The 14696-nt window shown below is 47.5% G+C and overlaps 1 protein-coding gene and 1 pseudogene across 1 annotated transcript in view; both read left to right on the top strand.

Annotated features, from left to right (window-relative positions):
- The window catches only part of LOC138527526 (ankyrin repeat domain-containing protein 10-like), a 43986-nt gene extending 32917 nt beyond the window's left edge, over positions 1-11069 (top strand). Inside the window, exons 6-8 of the mRNA XM_069638773.1 lie at positions 4649-4893; positions 5501-5762; positions 10759-11069. Coding sequence (XP_069494874.1) covers positions 4649-4893; positions 5501-5762; positions 10759-11034 — 783 coding nt within the window. The 3' untranslated portion in view covers positions 11035-11069. The remainder of the gene's footprint in view (positions 1-4648; positions 4894-5500; positions 5763-10758) is intronic.
- Positions 1-14696, top strand: part of LOC138526944 (cholesterol 24-hydroxylase-like) — a 309525-nt pseudogene that overhangs the window by 286320 nt on the left and 8509 nt on the right.

Below are 14696 nucleotides of genomic sequence, written 5' to 3'. Positions count from 1 at the left end.
AATTTGAGACAGCTCTTTTTCTGAAAGAGATTTGTATAATCGAGGAGCAGTGTCATTTATTGCCTATGTGTCTAATGGGAGGTCAATTATGAAATCAGCCTCACTATTAGATATGCAGACTTGCGTATCGTTCACTACTGCATGGTCATTTTGATTTCCTTGGAAGGAAGAGAAGTCGAGATGGAGAGCACAGGAAGTGGTTTGTGTGCTACGTCTTGTAGACGTTTCCTGTTCCTTAAGCTCTTATCCATTACGTAATCGGGGCGTATAATGTAACCCTTAAAACCTTGTGTGAGGCTTGTAAATGCAGATGGGTGGTTGTAGGACTTGTGATTGCGAGAATTAACTGTGTGCTGTTTGCGTTGTAAAAACTCTTGTCATGCATGTGACAATTCGAAAAACTAGTTCCCACGTTCTGTTCAAGTAACCAGCTTTACTCGAAATTTCCAAACAAAAACACTCTAACAAGCAAGTCTTACGCACCTCACGCCGCCTCCCCCCCCCCAACCACCAAACAGCCACTCAGTTCCACTTGGGTGCACGAGGCCGTTGGCAGTTGTAGGCTTGCTGGGTAGGAAGGGGGCGGGGCCAGGCATGAGACGTGAGCACTTCAGTGAGACAAGAAAGAAGTATAGGTGAGAACGCACTAGCGTGCACAAAGTCCACACACAATGTTTCTTAAAGTGAGCTGGAAAGTGAAATATTTACTGAATATTGTCGGCAATTAATTCGCTCTGCGTTTCCACTTGGTGCAATCTTCTTCTTGAAGACGGCTGTCCCAGAAGATGCAGTACGGGCGAGTAGTCTGCCACAGCCAAACAGCCACTAAGTTCCACTTGGGGTGTGCCACTTTATAACCAGGACATTCAACATTATTGAAAAAATGAGTGGTACTACCACAACGATAACATTTTCTAATATTGAAATTCAGGTGCTCTTTTGTGAGTGTGGGATTTACTCTCACTCTGTGCATCGCCCCTGGCATACTGTTTCTTGGCACTCCCACTCCTCTTAGCTGAAAAGGCATTCTTCTTGTGTCTCTGTGACTCAATTGCAGTAACATTGTTCTTCTATTCCTTCCTCTCAAGTTCCGTGACACAAGACATATGCGTTCAATCCCTTTTGCAAGATCCACTATCTCAACTAAGGAGGGATCCCATTTGGCCCAAATGTCTTCTCTAATCTTGTTTTCTTTAATATTCAGCATAAACTGGTCCCTAATCCTCTCATTGTAAGTCACACCAAAATTCACTTATTCATCTGTTCCCTTAAAGCATTGTTGTAGCAAAGGATGCCAGAGACGTAGGTATAGAGAAGATGTAGGTTTATTGGTACAAAAGACCTCGGAGCACCGCATAGCAGTACCTGCTCAAACTACAGCACAACGGTCTCACTTTGTGGAATTCTAAAACCGGTGGGTTCCAGAACTCCACGGAGTGACACCACGGGATGCATAAAGAAATACCATAACATCTCCCCCCATCTGCAATGAAAGTAAAGAAACAAAACAGTAAAACAGTGGACAATAGAAGAAAAAGAGGGTAATAGAGAGAAAAGGGGAAGGAAACTGCAATGTAAAAAAGGTACAGTTCAGTAATATACAAAGTCACTGTTGAAGTTGGGCAAGATTCTCCTTTTCCTGGCAGGCAGCTCGCAAGGACTAGTAGACCGCTCAGATGGACCAGCTTGCTCCTTCTGCCTCAGTAATTGTGTCACTCCCCCTTCAAGTGGCACTTCTGCACGTGGGGTCATAGCAGAGGTTCACACAACGTCATCAAAAGACCAGCCTTTACCATCATCAAGAACCACAGACTTCCTTCCCACTCTCTCAATCCTCTGCAGGTCTCTGAATTTAGACTGGCCTTTCAATACCTTCCGATGTTCTCGTACTTTGACCCAGTCACCTTCCTTGAACATAACATTTTGGGTGACCTTGACACAATCATAATATTCCTTATATTTCCTCTGTTTTTCCTCAACTCTCTCAATGATTTCATCCATGTTCTAAGGCTTGACGTTCCTTTCTGATAACCAGGAAGGGCTTAAATGGTTGCAGGGCACTCTGCCCCTCCTCATAACAAAGGGTTCAATTTCCATCATGAAATGTGGAGTTATTCTTTAAGTGCCCAATGACTCTTTGAGGGTATTCCAGGATAATGAATTTGCCACCGCCAAATGAATCATCCCCCTCACAAAACCATTCATGCATTCTACAAGGCTGTTAGCCATGGGGTGGAATAATGAGGTGTATATATGTTGTATTCCACGGTCTTTCAGAAACGTCTGCATAATCTCGGAGATGAATTGTGCACCATTATCTGTTACTGTTTCTTTTGGGTCACCTTCTCTACTGAACGCACTCTCCACAAAGCGCACAATCTTTATAGCTGTCACATTACCTTCCATGATGCACCATTCCACCAATATCGATGTGTAGCCCATGAGAACCACTATACACCTTGCCACTCTCTAAACCTTCAAAGGACCAGTTATGTCCATCGCTAATTTCTTCCACACTGACACAGCAACTTGCACAGGTAGAAGAGGCACCACATTTACTTTTTTGGACTTGTCACTTACAGCGCAAGCTTACAACATCTTCACCAATTCAGCCTCTCTCAACATCCCAGGCCAGCAGTAGGTTTCCCTCAGCCATCTCTTTGTAAGACCTCTTCCTAAATGACCATCATGGGCCAAATCAAGAATTCTGCTTCTCAAGGATTTTGGGGGAATTATTCGGTCTCCTCTCAGCATCCTTTCTGCATTCTCAGATATCTCATTACAAACCTGGTCAAACTCCGGAATTTAGTTTTCTATAGTTTTCCACTGTTCGAGAATAGCTCTCCTGAGTAGGCACTGTTCAGGGTCCCCCACTGATTCTTTGACCCATTCTTCTTTTGGGATTCTGGGTAAAATGTGTGCAATAATCTTCTATTCCACCTCCTCTCACACTGTCTCATCCATGTTACTTGTCCAAGGTAACCTGGAGAAACAGTCAGCAACAACAATGCCCTTCCTAGGAGAATAAACGACTCTGGCATTGTACTGCATAATCTTTAGCATCCACCTGCGAATCCTCAGAGACATCAGATGAGGACTTTTGAAGTTCATGATGTGAATGAGGGGCTTGTGATCTGTTTTAATTATAACAGGTAGACTCCAGATAAGCGTTCTGAAATGTTCTAAAGCCCATTTCACACCCAATGCCTCCTTCTCTATGGTGGAATAATTCAGTTCTGCGTGTTTCAACATCTGAGAGGTGAAGCAAATAGTCACTTCCCTCTCTTCCTGTATCCTAGAACACCTCCCAGGCCTGCATTGTTGGCATCTACTGTGATTATGTTTGTGGCGTGGTACTGAGCATTGCGACAGTCGGTGCCTTATTAACATCCATTCTTATGTCCTCCCCTTCCTTCTGGCAGGAATCTGTCCATTCAAGTCTGACACATTTCTTCATAAGATCTCTCATGGTTTGTTTTATCTGAGAAATTTGAGACAAATTTTGAGTAATATTCCGTTAGCCCCAGAAAGGACCTAAGTGGATCCTTGTTCATGGGATTAGGCATATTTGTTATTGTTTCCACAAGTTCTCTCCTTGGTCTGATCCCTTCACTGTTGATCACATGACTGAGGTAAGATTTTACACTTTTCAATTTTCAAAGTGAGCCCCTTTTCCTTAATCACTTGTAACACCACCAAATGTTTTGCATCATGCTCTTCCTCTGTGTAGAATGTCGTCCTGGAAATAGTAGACTCCCTCCAGGCTACCAAACAGTTGTTGCATCAGTCTATGGAAGACTGCTGCAGCTGATGCCAAGCCAAAAGGCATGCATTTTTATCTAAACGCTCCTAGGGGCGTGACGAAGGATGTTAAGTGTTTGGAATCGTCATCTAAAACCACCTGATGATACGCTGATGGCAAATCTAATGTTGTGAAGAATTTTTCTGGTCTCATTGTAGTTAATAACTCAGTGATATTCGGAAGGGGGTGTCGATGTACCCAAATATTTGCATTGAGTACCATTACCGTCCCGGGAGGATAGCTTAACGGCAACGTGCACGCCTTGGAAGCAAGACGACACGAAGCAACACAGGTTCGATCACCGGGTCCGCGCTTAGAAACCTCTGGGTGTTTAAGTGCGTTATAAATACGCAACTAAGACAACAACAACAACAACAAAAAAAAAAACAATTACGCAACTGAAAAAACAAACAATTTCTGTAACAGTGCCTCGATGCCCGCGGGCTGTGTGAGCGCTTTAAAAATGCAAAATAAAAATAAAAAAAATAAAAATGACCAGTCTCCCCTAATGGAGCCAGGCGCATTTAATCACTTAAAATTCGAAAGTGTGCTTTTCAGCTCATCTCACCGCAGTCCGTTGGTCGAATGCTTTCATTCTAAAAAGATCTTCAAAGCTGCAATGCCCGTTAATGTGTCCCTGTTTAGTCATTCAAAGTAGTCTCCGTGCATCTGTATTCTTTAATGCCGCCGACCTGCTGTCACCAGGGTGGTTGATTAGCACATTTCTCCTTTCTCTTAGCGAATTGGCAGCTTTTTTGTTGTTCATTTCCAATGACCAAACTACGGACCACATTGTGTGTATGACACTTAGTGGCTCAAAATCTTGATCGGAGACTGCCCTTTAAGTTGGAGTGTTTGATGCAGTTGGTAAGAGCAGGAGCCGCAGTCAACGCCAGTACGACACAATTTGCTCAAACGCCTGTCCATATTGCTGCTTTTGAAGGACACCCTCAGTGCCTAATCTGGCTGATTCAAGAAGGCGCCAATGTTAATAAACCGGATTATGCAGGTGAAACGCCTGTTCATAAAGCAGCCAGAGCTGGTAGTATGGATTGCATAAGTGCTCTTGTCACTCATGGAGATCAAATCGAAAGATTCTGAAACTGTGAAAACTACACGTCAGTGGACCTCATTTCAATTATGGAGATAATCATGGCGCTATTAGCGCCATGACTACCTCCAATACCGGTACCGAGTCCGCCCTGGTTCAATGGGGACTTACCGGTCTATTCCGACATTTGCGGGACCGGTAAGTCCCCATTGAAAAAGCCATTCCCCATTCCCATTTGAGCCCCCATAGGGCTCATTGGAAAGGGGGAAGGTGCTAATAACAGTACCGCAAATTGCGGTACAGTTATTAGCTCTAAAGTCCTTTAACGGGTCCCGTCCTTAACGCCTGGTAAAACCAGGCGTTAAGGAAGGGACCTGCTAAGGGAACTCAGAATAGGGCGCAAAGAGATTACCGGCACTGGTGTCCTTCCCGGTAACCGGTATCCCTTTGCGCCCAACTCGTAATGAGGCCCAATGTCTTACAGCTACGTAATTCAAATTGACTTGATTTTTTTCAAGTAATCCTAGAAAGGGGCATCCCATATAGAAACTGCTGAATCTGCCACAGGTGCTTATTCGAAAACCTTTCAGTTGTGGCATTGAATGTTCAGTATCGCTTCCTTTCTGCACACCAGGCATACTGTTGAGCTTGAGGAATGCCAGTGGCTTGATGACCGCAGATCTTGCACATACCCAGGGCTTCCAAGACTGTGCACAGTTTCTCTTGAACCTCCAGAACTCTCAGCTAAATGGGTTCTATACCAATGGGCTCTCCAATGGTGGTGACCAGAAGATCTCCCCTAATGCCTTTGGAGGTCTAAGTCAAAAGAGGTCTTTTCAACAGATGGAGTATGTTGGCGTTAAGAGAGCTAAAACTGAAGCCGAGAGCATAAATGGCTTCCCTGCAATGGTGAATGGAAGTCCTGATGATGGCGAAGAGGATATGAATGTTGAAACGGAGTCTGCAGATCCATAAGATTCGAGTTACGGGGGCCCCACCCAGGCCCATAATAGCCAACGTGCTCATTTGTAGAGACAGGGAGGCGATCCTCGCATTCTCCAGATCGGGTGGCACCATACAACGCGACTCAGCCAAAGTGGCCATATACCCGGACTATACATTCCAAGTCCAGATGGCGAGGGCCCAATTCATCTCCACCAAGGCACGACTAAAAAACGCAGGCCTACGCTACATGCTTCTCTACCCAGCCAGGCTGAAAGTGATACACAATAGTAAAGCACTACTGTTCGATACACCAGCGGAAGCCATTGAGTGGTTGGACAGGGAGCAGATCCCGGATATTGAACCCAGAGAACGCAGGCCGCGAAAGCAGCACCCCAAGTGACACAAGTCGCCCAGCTATGGAGCTGGGCCAGTACGGAATTCAAGAAGCAGCATTGATCCCCACAAGAGTTGCTCGGGAGTCCGATAACTCCTCACAAGTCAACAACAGAAGAGTTCCTGCTTCAGGACCCCCGAAGAAGTTTGGGTGCATTAAACCCACCCGTAGGGCACCTGGAGACCTTAGGTCAAATGGAGCGGAAACGGGAAAGTCAGAACGAGGGGAACCTCGCTGGACGTGTTATGTTAGAGGGAAGTTCAAGTTTTTTGGGAAGGGGAACCCAGACCAGGGGACCCCAGTTGGGAATTAGCGAGTATTCAGACCCAGGTCCACCTAGAGCGCCCAAAGTCGCCGGAACCCTTTATAGACTTACCCTAGGCGCAAGCCCGGAACACCAGACCACCAACTACACATGGCTCATAAAATTAGAATCGTGACTTGGAATGTCAGAGGGATGAACAGCTACGTCAAACAGCGTAGAATTCACTCATTCTTGAAACAAAGCAAAGTCGGAATCGCCTTCCTGCAGGAAACACACCTGGAAGCTCCTAAGTTGGCGGCGCTGGCCCGGATCTGGAAAGGAACGATGATAGGCACCACGTTTTCTACATATGCTAGGGGTGTCCTCATATGGATAGCCCCCTCCATCCCTATACATCTAATCCACACGAAAACAGATGACGAGGGAAGAATGGCCTTGATACATGGCACCATAGAAGGGAGGAAAGTCTGCCTGATCAACTCCTATGCCCCCAACCATGATGCCACAGTCTTTTTCCGTTCTCTATACACTAGGTTGGGCCCGTACAGAGACTGTATCTTGATATGGGGGGGAGACCACAATTGCACCCTAGATCCCCGCATGGACAGATCTGACAGCAAGCACTTCCACCACTCCCCGCCGGCCAAAATCCTGAAAGATCTGACACAACAGTTTGCACTGGTAGACCTCTGACGGGAACATCACCCTGAAGCAAGAAGATACTCCTTTTACTCGCCCCCGCATGCAGTGTACACTAGAATAGACTACTTACTAGTGAGCGAAGAACATCAGGCCTCATTTGAAGACACACAATATCAGGCTAGAGTGCTATCTGATCATTCCCCACTCACAGCTGCTTGGACAGTGCTAGCGCCTCGACCTCCTGCACCCACGTGGAGGCTCAGGAGTGAGGCTCTACTTGATGGAGCCTTCAGTGAACAGATCCGCGGCCGCACGTTGGACTACTGGCAAACTAACGAGAACAGTGTCCAACACGTCCGCACGCCATGGGAGGCGTACAAGGTAGTGATGAGGGGGAGATGATAGCTGCCACAGGGGGTGCTGAGAAATCCATATTGACCATGCTGGGTCGAGATGAAAGCGAGCTGAGAGAACTCGAGGCCGAGTCCTCACCTGACCCTGCCCACATAAAGATGACTCTGGACCTCAAACAGGCATGTCTGGTCCACTGGGAAAGACTGGGGAGACTTAGCTATGCAAAACACATAGAGAGGAAGCACGCCATGGGTGACAAACCGGGGAAACTACTAGCGTGGCTCTATAAACGCGAAACCCCTAGGAGGCCCATTTGCCTCATACACAGACCCGATGGAACATCAACGCACACGCAGACCGAGATAAACTCAGTATTCACAAAATACTACCAGGCACTTTACGCCAAGCCCCCATCGGCTGCCGACACCGATATTGAGGATGTACTAGATATTATCAGATTGCCCACACTAGAACAGCAGCATACCGAGGCCCTAGATGACCCCATTACTCCCGAAGAGGTGGTAGCAGCCATCAGATCACTCCCCTCCGGTAAGACACCGGGCTCCGATGGACTCCCGGGGGAGTTTTATAAAATGTATGAGGACACACTAGCCCCCTTATTAGCCCAGGTTTATCAGGAAGCTTACGACGCAGGTACCCTACCGGACACCATGCGCGAAGCTGTGATTATACCGCTCCTGAAGGCGGGCAAAGAGGGGGACGAGTGCAGCTCGTACAGGCCCCTGTCCATGCTAAATGTAGACAACAAGATCTTGACGACACTGCTAGCCAGGAGGTTGAGAAGAGTAATCCCACAGCTGATCCACCAGGACCAGACGGGATATGTACCTGGGCGCTCCATAACAGAGATTATACGTCATCCATAGCACCGAAGGCAGGTCAAGCAAATGCGCAGTGGCATCCCTAGACGCCACTAAGGCGTTTGATTCCGTCAGGTGGGATTGGCTTCAAGCCACTATGGCCAAAATGGGAATTGGGCCAGCCTTCCGAAGATGGGTTAAGCTAATCTATATAGACCCCACAGCCAGAATGCGCACCAATAGCACCTACTCCGAGAAATGGCATCTTCACAGAGGCACGAGGCAAGGCTGTCCCCTCTCCCCCATGCTATACATCATAGCAGCTGAGCCCATTGCTGCATACCTAAGACAAGAATACGGGGATGGGGGCATTGAGATTAACGGGGTAGCCCACTTAGTCTCTATGTACGCTGACGATATGCTCCTTTACCTAAATAACCCCGAACACTTACTCCCGTACATTCTCGAAACCTTAGCGGGGTTCCACAGAATCACTGGGATCCAAATCAACCATGATAAATCCTGCCTCTTCCCCCTGGCGGCCTTGAGTGGGGTCGAAGAGGCGAGCCTCCCTAGGCTGGCATTCAAGTGGGAGTGATCCTCCTTCAGATATCTAGGTGTAACTATCCACCGAGATCCCAAGACTGAACATGCTCTGAACACAGTAAAAGCCAGAGACAGCCTAGAAAAAGCAATGAACCTCTGGGGCAGGCTACCGCTCTCAGTGGCCGGTAGAGCGGGACTACTCAAAATGGTAGCACTCCCCCGTCTCCTACATTACTTCACAAATGTCCCATACTACATCCCGCTGCAATTCTTCAGAGAACTGAATAAGCTTTGCAGGAGTTTCCTTTGGCAGGGGGGAAGGCACAGGGTGGCACTGGGGGTAATGCAGAGGCCCTATGACAAGGGGGGCTTGAAAATCCCTAATTTTGAACTATACTATCTGGCAGGCCAACTAAAGCATGTGATCCAATGGATGGCAGACGAAACGACAACAGACACCCGACTCCTACAGCCAGCGGTCTCCCCGGGGATCCTTAGAGACCTCCTCTGGACCACACCCAAAACAAAGCAGAACCACCCATACCTAATCAACCTCGGGATCCAGATTTGGAAGCGAGCCTGCAGAGCTGTGAATGCTAAAGACCCCTACTGTCCTCAGATCCCGCTGGCAGCCACAATGGCCGCTAGACCTGATGGCCAGATGATAATTAGGAACATATGGGAGCCCTGTGGGATTGCCACCCTGGGCGACCTGGCGAACGATCAAGGCATCCTACCATTTGAGGAGCTGCACCAAACCACGGGACTACCTGCAGGTCAGTTCCTGTTGCACAGAGCCGTAATCAGAACTCTCAAAACCCGATGGCCTGAGGTTGATGACTTTGAAGCTGAGACAGAGGTAGTGGAAAACATGCTGAATGCGGCTGAAGGGGGACATGAAACCTCAAGGATTTACGAGTCGCTGCTCGACGGCACAACCAGACAAGACCTTAAATGTAAAGGAAAATGGGAGCAGGAATTAGGCCTCCAGTTTGGGGACAAAGAATGGCAAGTCATGATAAACTACCACAAGAAAGTGTCCAGAAACGCCCGACTACAGCTTATACAATTCTACATCATAACAGCGCCTACCTTACCCCAGAGGTCATCTCTAAATTTAAAGGTGCAGGAGTCACAGAATGCCCTAAATGCAGAGAACCTCGTGCTGGCATGACCCACATGTTTTGGGGCTGCCCGGCACTTCAAACCTACCGGAAGCAAATAGAGTCAAAAGTGATGGAAGCAGGCATAACCTTGGACATTCAGTCTCCAAAGGCATGCATACTGGGCAAATACACTAAAAACAAGAAGAACAGACCACTCAACAAGATGAAAGATCTGATGTACATTCTGGCCAAAAGGCGCATCGCAATGGAGTGGAAGAGCCCTAGGATTCCAAGCATAACACAGTGGTGGGAGGACCTCCGCAAATGGTCAACAGCGAAACAGGGGCCTGGGAGAACGCCCAACGGGAACAGAAACAGGACATTAGCGAAGACCTGCAGCAATGGGTATCGCTGACGGTGACACTATTCCGCCCCAGAGAGGAAACCTCCTCTAACAAAGAAGCAAGCAGTCCACAAGGGCTCTCCAACTAAGTCGAACATTAGGGAACATGGGTTGGACCTGGGGAAGTGGGAGGGATGGGTGGGGGGGTGGTTCACGAACGTTATGTTGTTTTTTCTTTTGTATGTTACGATAAAACAATAAAATAAATTTAAAAAAAAAAAAAAATTCGAGTTACGGTATTGCTCAGTTGAAGGTATTGACAAACCAGCATGCCATCAATGGACAATTTGACTTCACCACGCAGCACTCTGAAATGGAAACCAAACATGCTAAGTGAAGTACAGTACCTGAGCAAAAAGAGTTATGTGATGGACTAAAACCACAATTCTGTGTCTCAAATGGACATGAAAACCTCTTCACTATGCGCAGCAATGTTGTAGAAGAACCACGGAGAGACCTCCCCCTTCTGATATGTGTGGGTCTTTGCACATCAATGGCAGCCCAAGCAGCTGTGTCCCACAAAGACCTTTGTGGGCCGAGGGTGCTGGAGACACTATGCATTATGGACACTATCATGGGTTTGGTGATACAGCAGAAAGCATGCCAGAACCCAGCAGTGTTGTTGAGCACTCCTCTTTAGTAAAGGTTGAACAGAAGTATGATGCAACTGTCCTGAGCATGTTCCACCTTTACCATGGTTCCTAAACACATGTTGCATTGTATTTGAAGATCTTCATATATTTGTGTGGCATTAGCCTGATGGAAGGAGTTTTACTTCCATAGTAGACTTTGTGTTTACAATTATGTTCCATTTAGTTGAATGCTAGAAAATGGTTCTGTTCTTTGTATGTTCCACTGCTGTGTGGGTATTTGGCCCATTTCTAGCTTTTTCTCCCATTTGTTTCTTAACTGAATTGCTTCTAATGAGGGAATGGATATCATGTGTTTGCATAATGAGATAAATTGTGCAAGTTTTTAAAGACTCATACTGATGTCCACTTGTTTAATTTTAATGTTTTTTTGTTGTTTTCTTTACTGTGCCCAGCTTTGTACATTTTTCACTTTGTATTTATAAATCTGCAGAATGGTTCGGAAATTGCCATTGTTTGTGCAGAAATACATTTTTTAAGTTCTCTGTGTTTGTTACGTATGGAATGGTCTAGTACTATGCAAGATTTTTGTTGTTTTGGTAACGCCGGTTCATAATACATTTCTAGATTAAGGGGTGTGCACATTTTTGTACATTTTTGGCATTTACTGTTTATTTGCATCTTCGTTTGATGGAATCCAGTTGAGGAAGCATGTGTTTTTATTTAAGAAGATTGTTTTCATTAAAATAGGGCCAGCTTCTTTGAAGCACTTTAATTTGTACTGGTGAGAAAGTTGATATCTTCTTCCAAGTGGAAATGGTGTTCTGAGATGTTTTACTACATGCTTGTTTTTCTTCAAAGATGAAGATGCAAAAACAGTTCGACATTTTTCCAATTCAAGGGGTTGTGGTACAGTTTACATTGCAGGCTGTTCATATACTTTATGTCAAGAATGGCACTCTGTCAAGAGTGGCACAGGGCACCCCGGTAGGGTTTGGGTGGCTGTGCTGAAGTAAGGTAGCAGATAAGCACACACAGCAGAAAGTTCAACAAGAAAGAAGAGTAGGAAACTGTAGCTGGGAGCCAAAAGGGGCAAAAGATACAAAGGTACAAACAAACTGGATTCCCTCTTGGGGTGTATGCTGAAATGGGAAAGAGTGTTCCACGAACCTTAGGAAACTCCAGCCTTCTGCACAGATTGCTATAACAGAGGCCCGCGCTGTATGCTCATGGCTGGAAACAACAGCAGTGGGTGTCTGTAATACTGAAAACGTGTCAAGGGAAGGGGCAGAGGTTGCCTGCCGGAAACCAACGGGCAAGCTCTGTACAAAAGGGATTACATAAGACACATGAGAAGACAAGAACAGAAATATCCAGTGAAAAGGAAGTCAAAGAGCAATCTAGCAGAAGGAAATGAAGGAAAGGCAGTTAGACAGAAGTAGATAACCTAAGGTGGAGTACAGAGGACTCAAGGAAGAGAACAAGGGAGCATCAGTCAGGAAAACAGAAGGCCTGCAAAGTAGGAAGCAGGTCTGCAGTCAAGAGTGGCACTAGGTGCACGCAAACTGTAGTGGACTGCGGTGGACTGTAGTAGGTTGCAAGGCAGGGAGTCCAGAAGAACAGGACAGAGAGAGATTAGTAGTAGGCGACAGACAGAGAGCCCAAAAGAATAGGGCCGCGAGGTAGGGAGCCCAGAGGAGTAGGGCTGTAGGCAGCTAAGTGTAAAACAGGCTGTAAGGCAGAGAAGTGTAGCAAACCTCAAAGCAGGGAGCCCAGAGGACAAGGGCTGTAGGCAGCGGAGGGAGCAGGCTGCAAGGAAAGGAGCCCAGAAGAGCAGGGCAGCAGGGAGTGAGCCCAGAGGAGCAGGGCCTCTGACTGTAGAGGGCTGCAGAGGACTGTAGTAGGCTGCAAGGCAGGAAGCCCAGAGGACAAGGGCTGTAGGTAGAAGACAGCAGAGCGTGATTTGCTGCAAGGCAGGGAGCCCCGAAGAGCAGGGCAGCAGGGAGTGAGCCCAGAGGAGCAGGGCCACAGACTGTAGAGGGCTGCAGAAGACTGTATTAGGCTGCAAGGCAGGAAGCCCAGAGGACAAGGGCTGTAGGTAGAAGGCAGCGGAGCGTGATCGGCTGCAAGGCAGGAAGCCCAGAGTACAAGGGCTGTAGATAGAAGGCAGCAGAGCGTGATCGGCTGCAAGGCAGGGAGCCCTGAAGAGCAGGGCCGCAGGGAGTGAGCCCAGAGGAGCAGGGTCACTGACTGTAGAGGGCTGCAGAGGACTGTAGTAGGCTGCCAGGCTGAGAACCCAGCGGAAAAAGGTAGGTAGCAAGCAGCGGAGCGTGATCGGCTGCAAGGTAGGAAACCCCGAAGGGCAGGCAGGGGCTGGAAAACAGCAGAGCGTGATCAGCTGCAATGTAGAGAGCCTGGCAGGGCAAGGGCGGAGGCTGGAAGGCAGCAGAGCGTGATCAGCTGCAAAGTAGAAAGCCCGGCAGGGCACTGGATCCAAAACAGGGAAATGCAGCAACAGGAACAGCAAACAAAGTAGAGGGTCAAGGCAAACAGGAGCGGGGAGATCTCAAGATGCAAGACACTGTGCTCCTGCAGGCAGCTGCTTATATACAGCCCTGCCCTGTTCTGAGGCAGGCTAATTGACAGCACCTGTAGCAGCACACCTGAAGACAATCTGCCTCCTCCCTCTCTGGTCCTGAGCAGGTGGAAGCAGCACTGGCCGCTAGGGCTTCTGGGGATTGTGGTCCCAATAACGATGATTGAGAATAGGCAGGAATTGAGGACTGTAGCAAGGTGCATTGTGGTAAATGTAGTTAGTTGAATAAAATAAGAAAGAACCAAAGTCGAGCAAATGGAAATTAAAGACCAAGGCGTGAATAAGAGTTGTTCAAAGAGTATTGGGAGGATAAATGAGTACCAAGTAGTCCATGATGGTTGCCAATGCGTGTGCCAGCGGCGCGGTCATGACAGTATGCCCCTCTCCATGCCCCTCTCCGGGCCCCCTGAAGACTGGCCAACAAGAAGAGCATGTCCAAGGCCTGTCACACCGCGAGAGAGTCTTATACCAAAAAGGCACACCATGAAGCACCAAAAACTGTTTAATGCTGCAAGGTGAGAGTCTTGAAGGGAGGAGACATTACCAATGTTTCGAACCTTTGAGGTAGAATTCAGAAAAGACAACTTCTTAGGGACCCAAAACACAATAGTGCGTTCATGAACTGAGGAACTGTGGAGATGTGCTGCAGACTCCATGGCATATATTGCTTTGAAAGAAGTGGTCTTCCTTAGGACTGGTAATGGTACAGTGCTGAAAGGTGGAACCAGAGATTCAGCTGAATTGTTTGCTCTAGGACGGTCGTCCAAATAGTCAGAAGCAGCAATGGCAACCTGAAGATTTGCGACAGAGACTTCAGGAGTAACAAATGTTGCAGGAACACCATGAGTTGCAGGAAGATCAGGAATGGCAGTAGGAAGTTCAGATGCTGTAACAGCTGGAAGTATAGGTGTCACAGGAGCACCAGCCGACAGGCACGCAACTGAGACTGATGGCGTCGTGACTGGTAGTTTAGGTGCTGCAGAGGCACCAACAGGATCTAGTGGAGCTGTAGCCTTAATAGGAGAACTTTTAACTGGCTTTGCAACAGGTACTGTCCTTGCAGGCAGAGAGGAAGGGGGTGCTTCGGCTGCAGTAGGAGTGATCTGAGATGATGCATCAGTAGCAGATTCAGGAGTACTAGCAGGGGGAGCAGCAGAGATTGGGCTAGCAGATCTTGTAAC

Source organism: Ambystoma mexicanum, chromosome 14 (assembly GCF_040938575.1).
Source record: "Ambystoma mexicanum isolate Mex_15411 chromosome 14, UKY_AmexF1_1, whole genome shotgun sequence".
NCBI lineage: Eukaryota > Metazoa > Chordata > Amphibia > Caudata > Ambystomatidae > Ambystoma > Ambystoma mexicanum.
The sequence above is the reverse complement of the archived record's forward strand: the minus strand, read 5'-3'. Positions and strand labels throughout refer to the sequence as shown.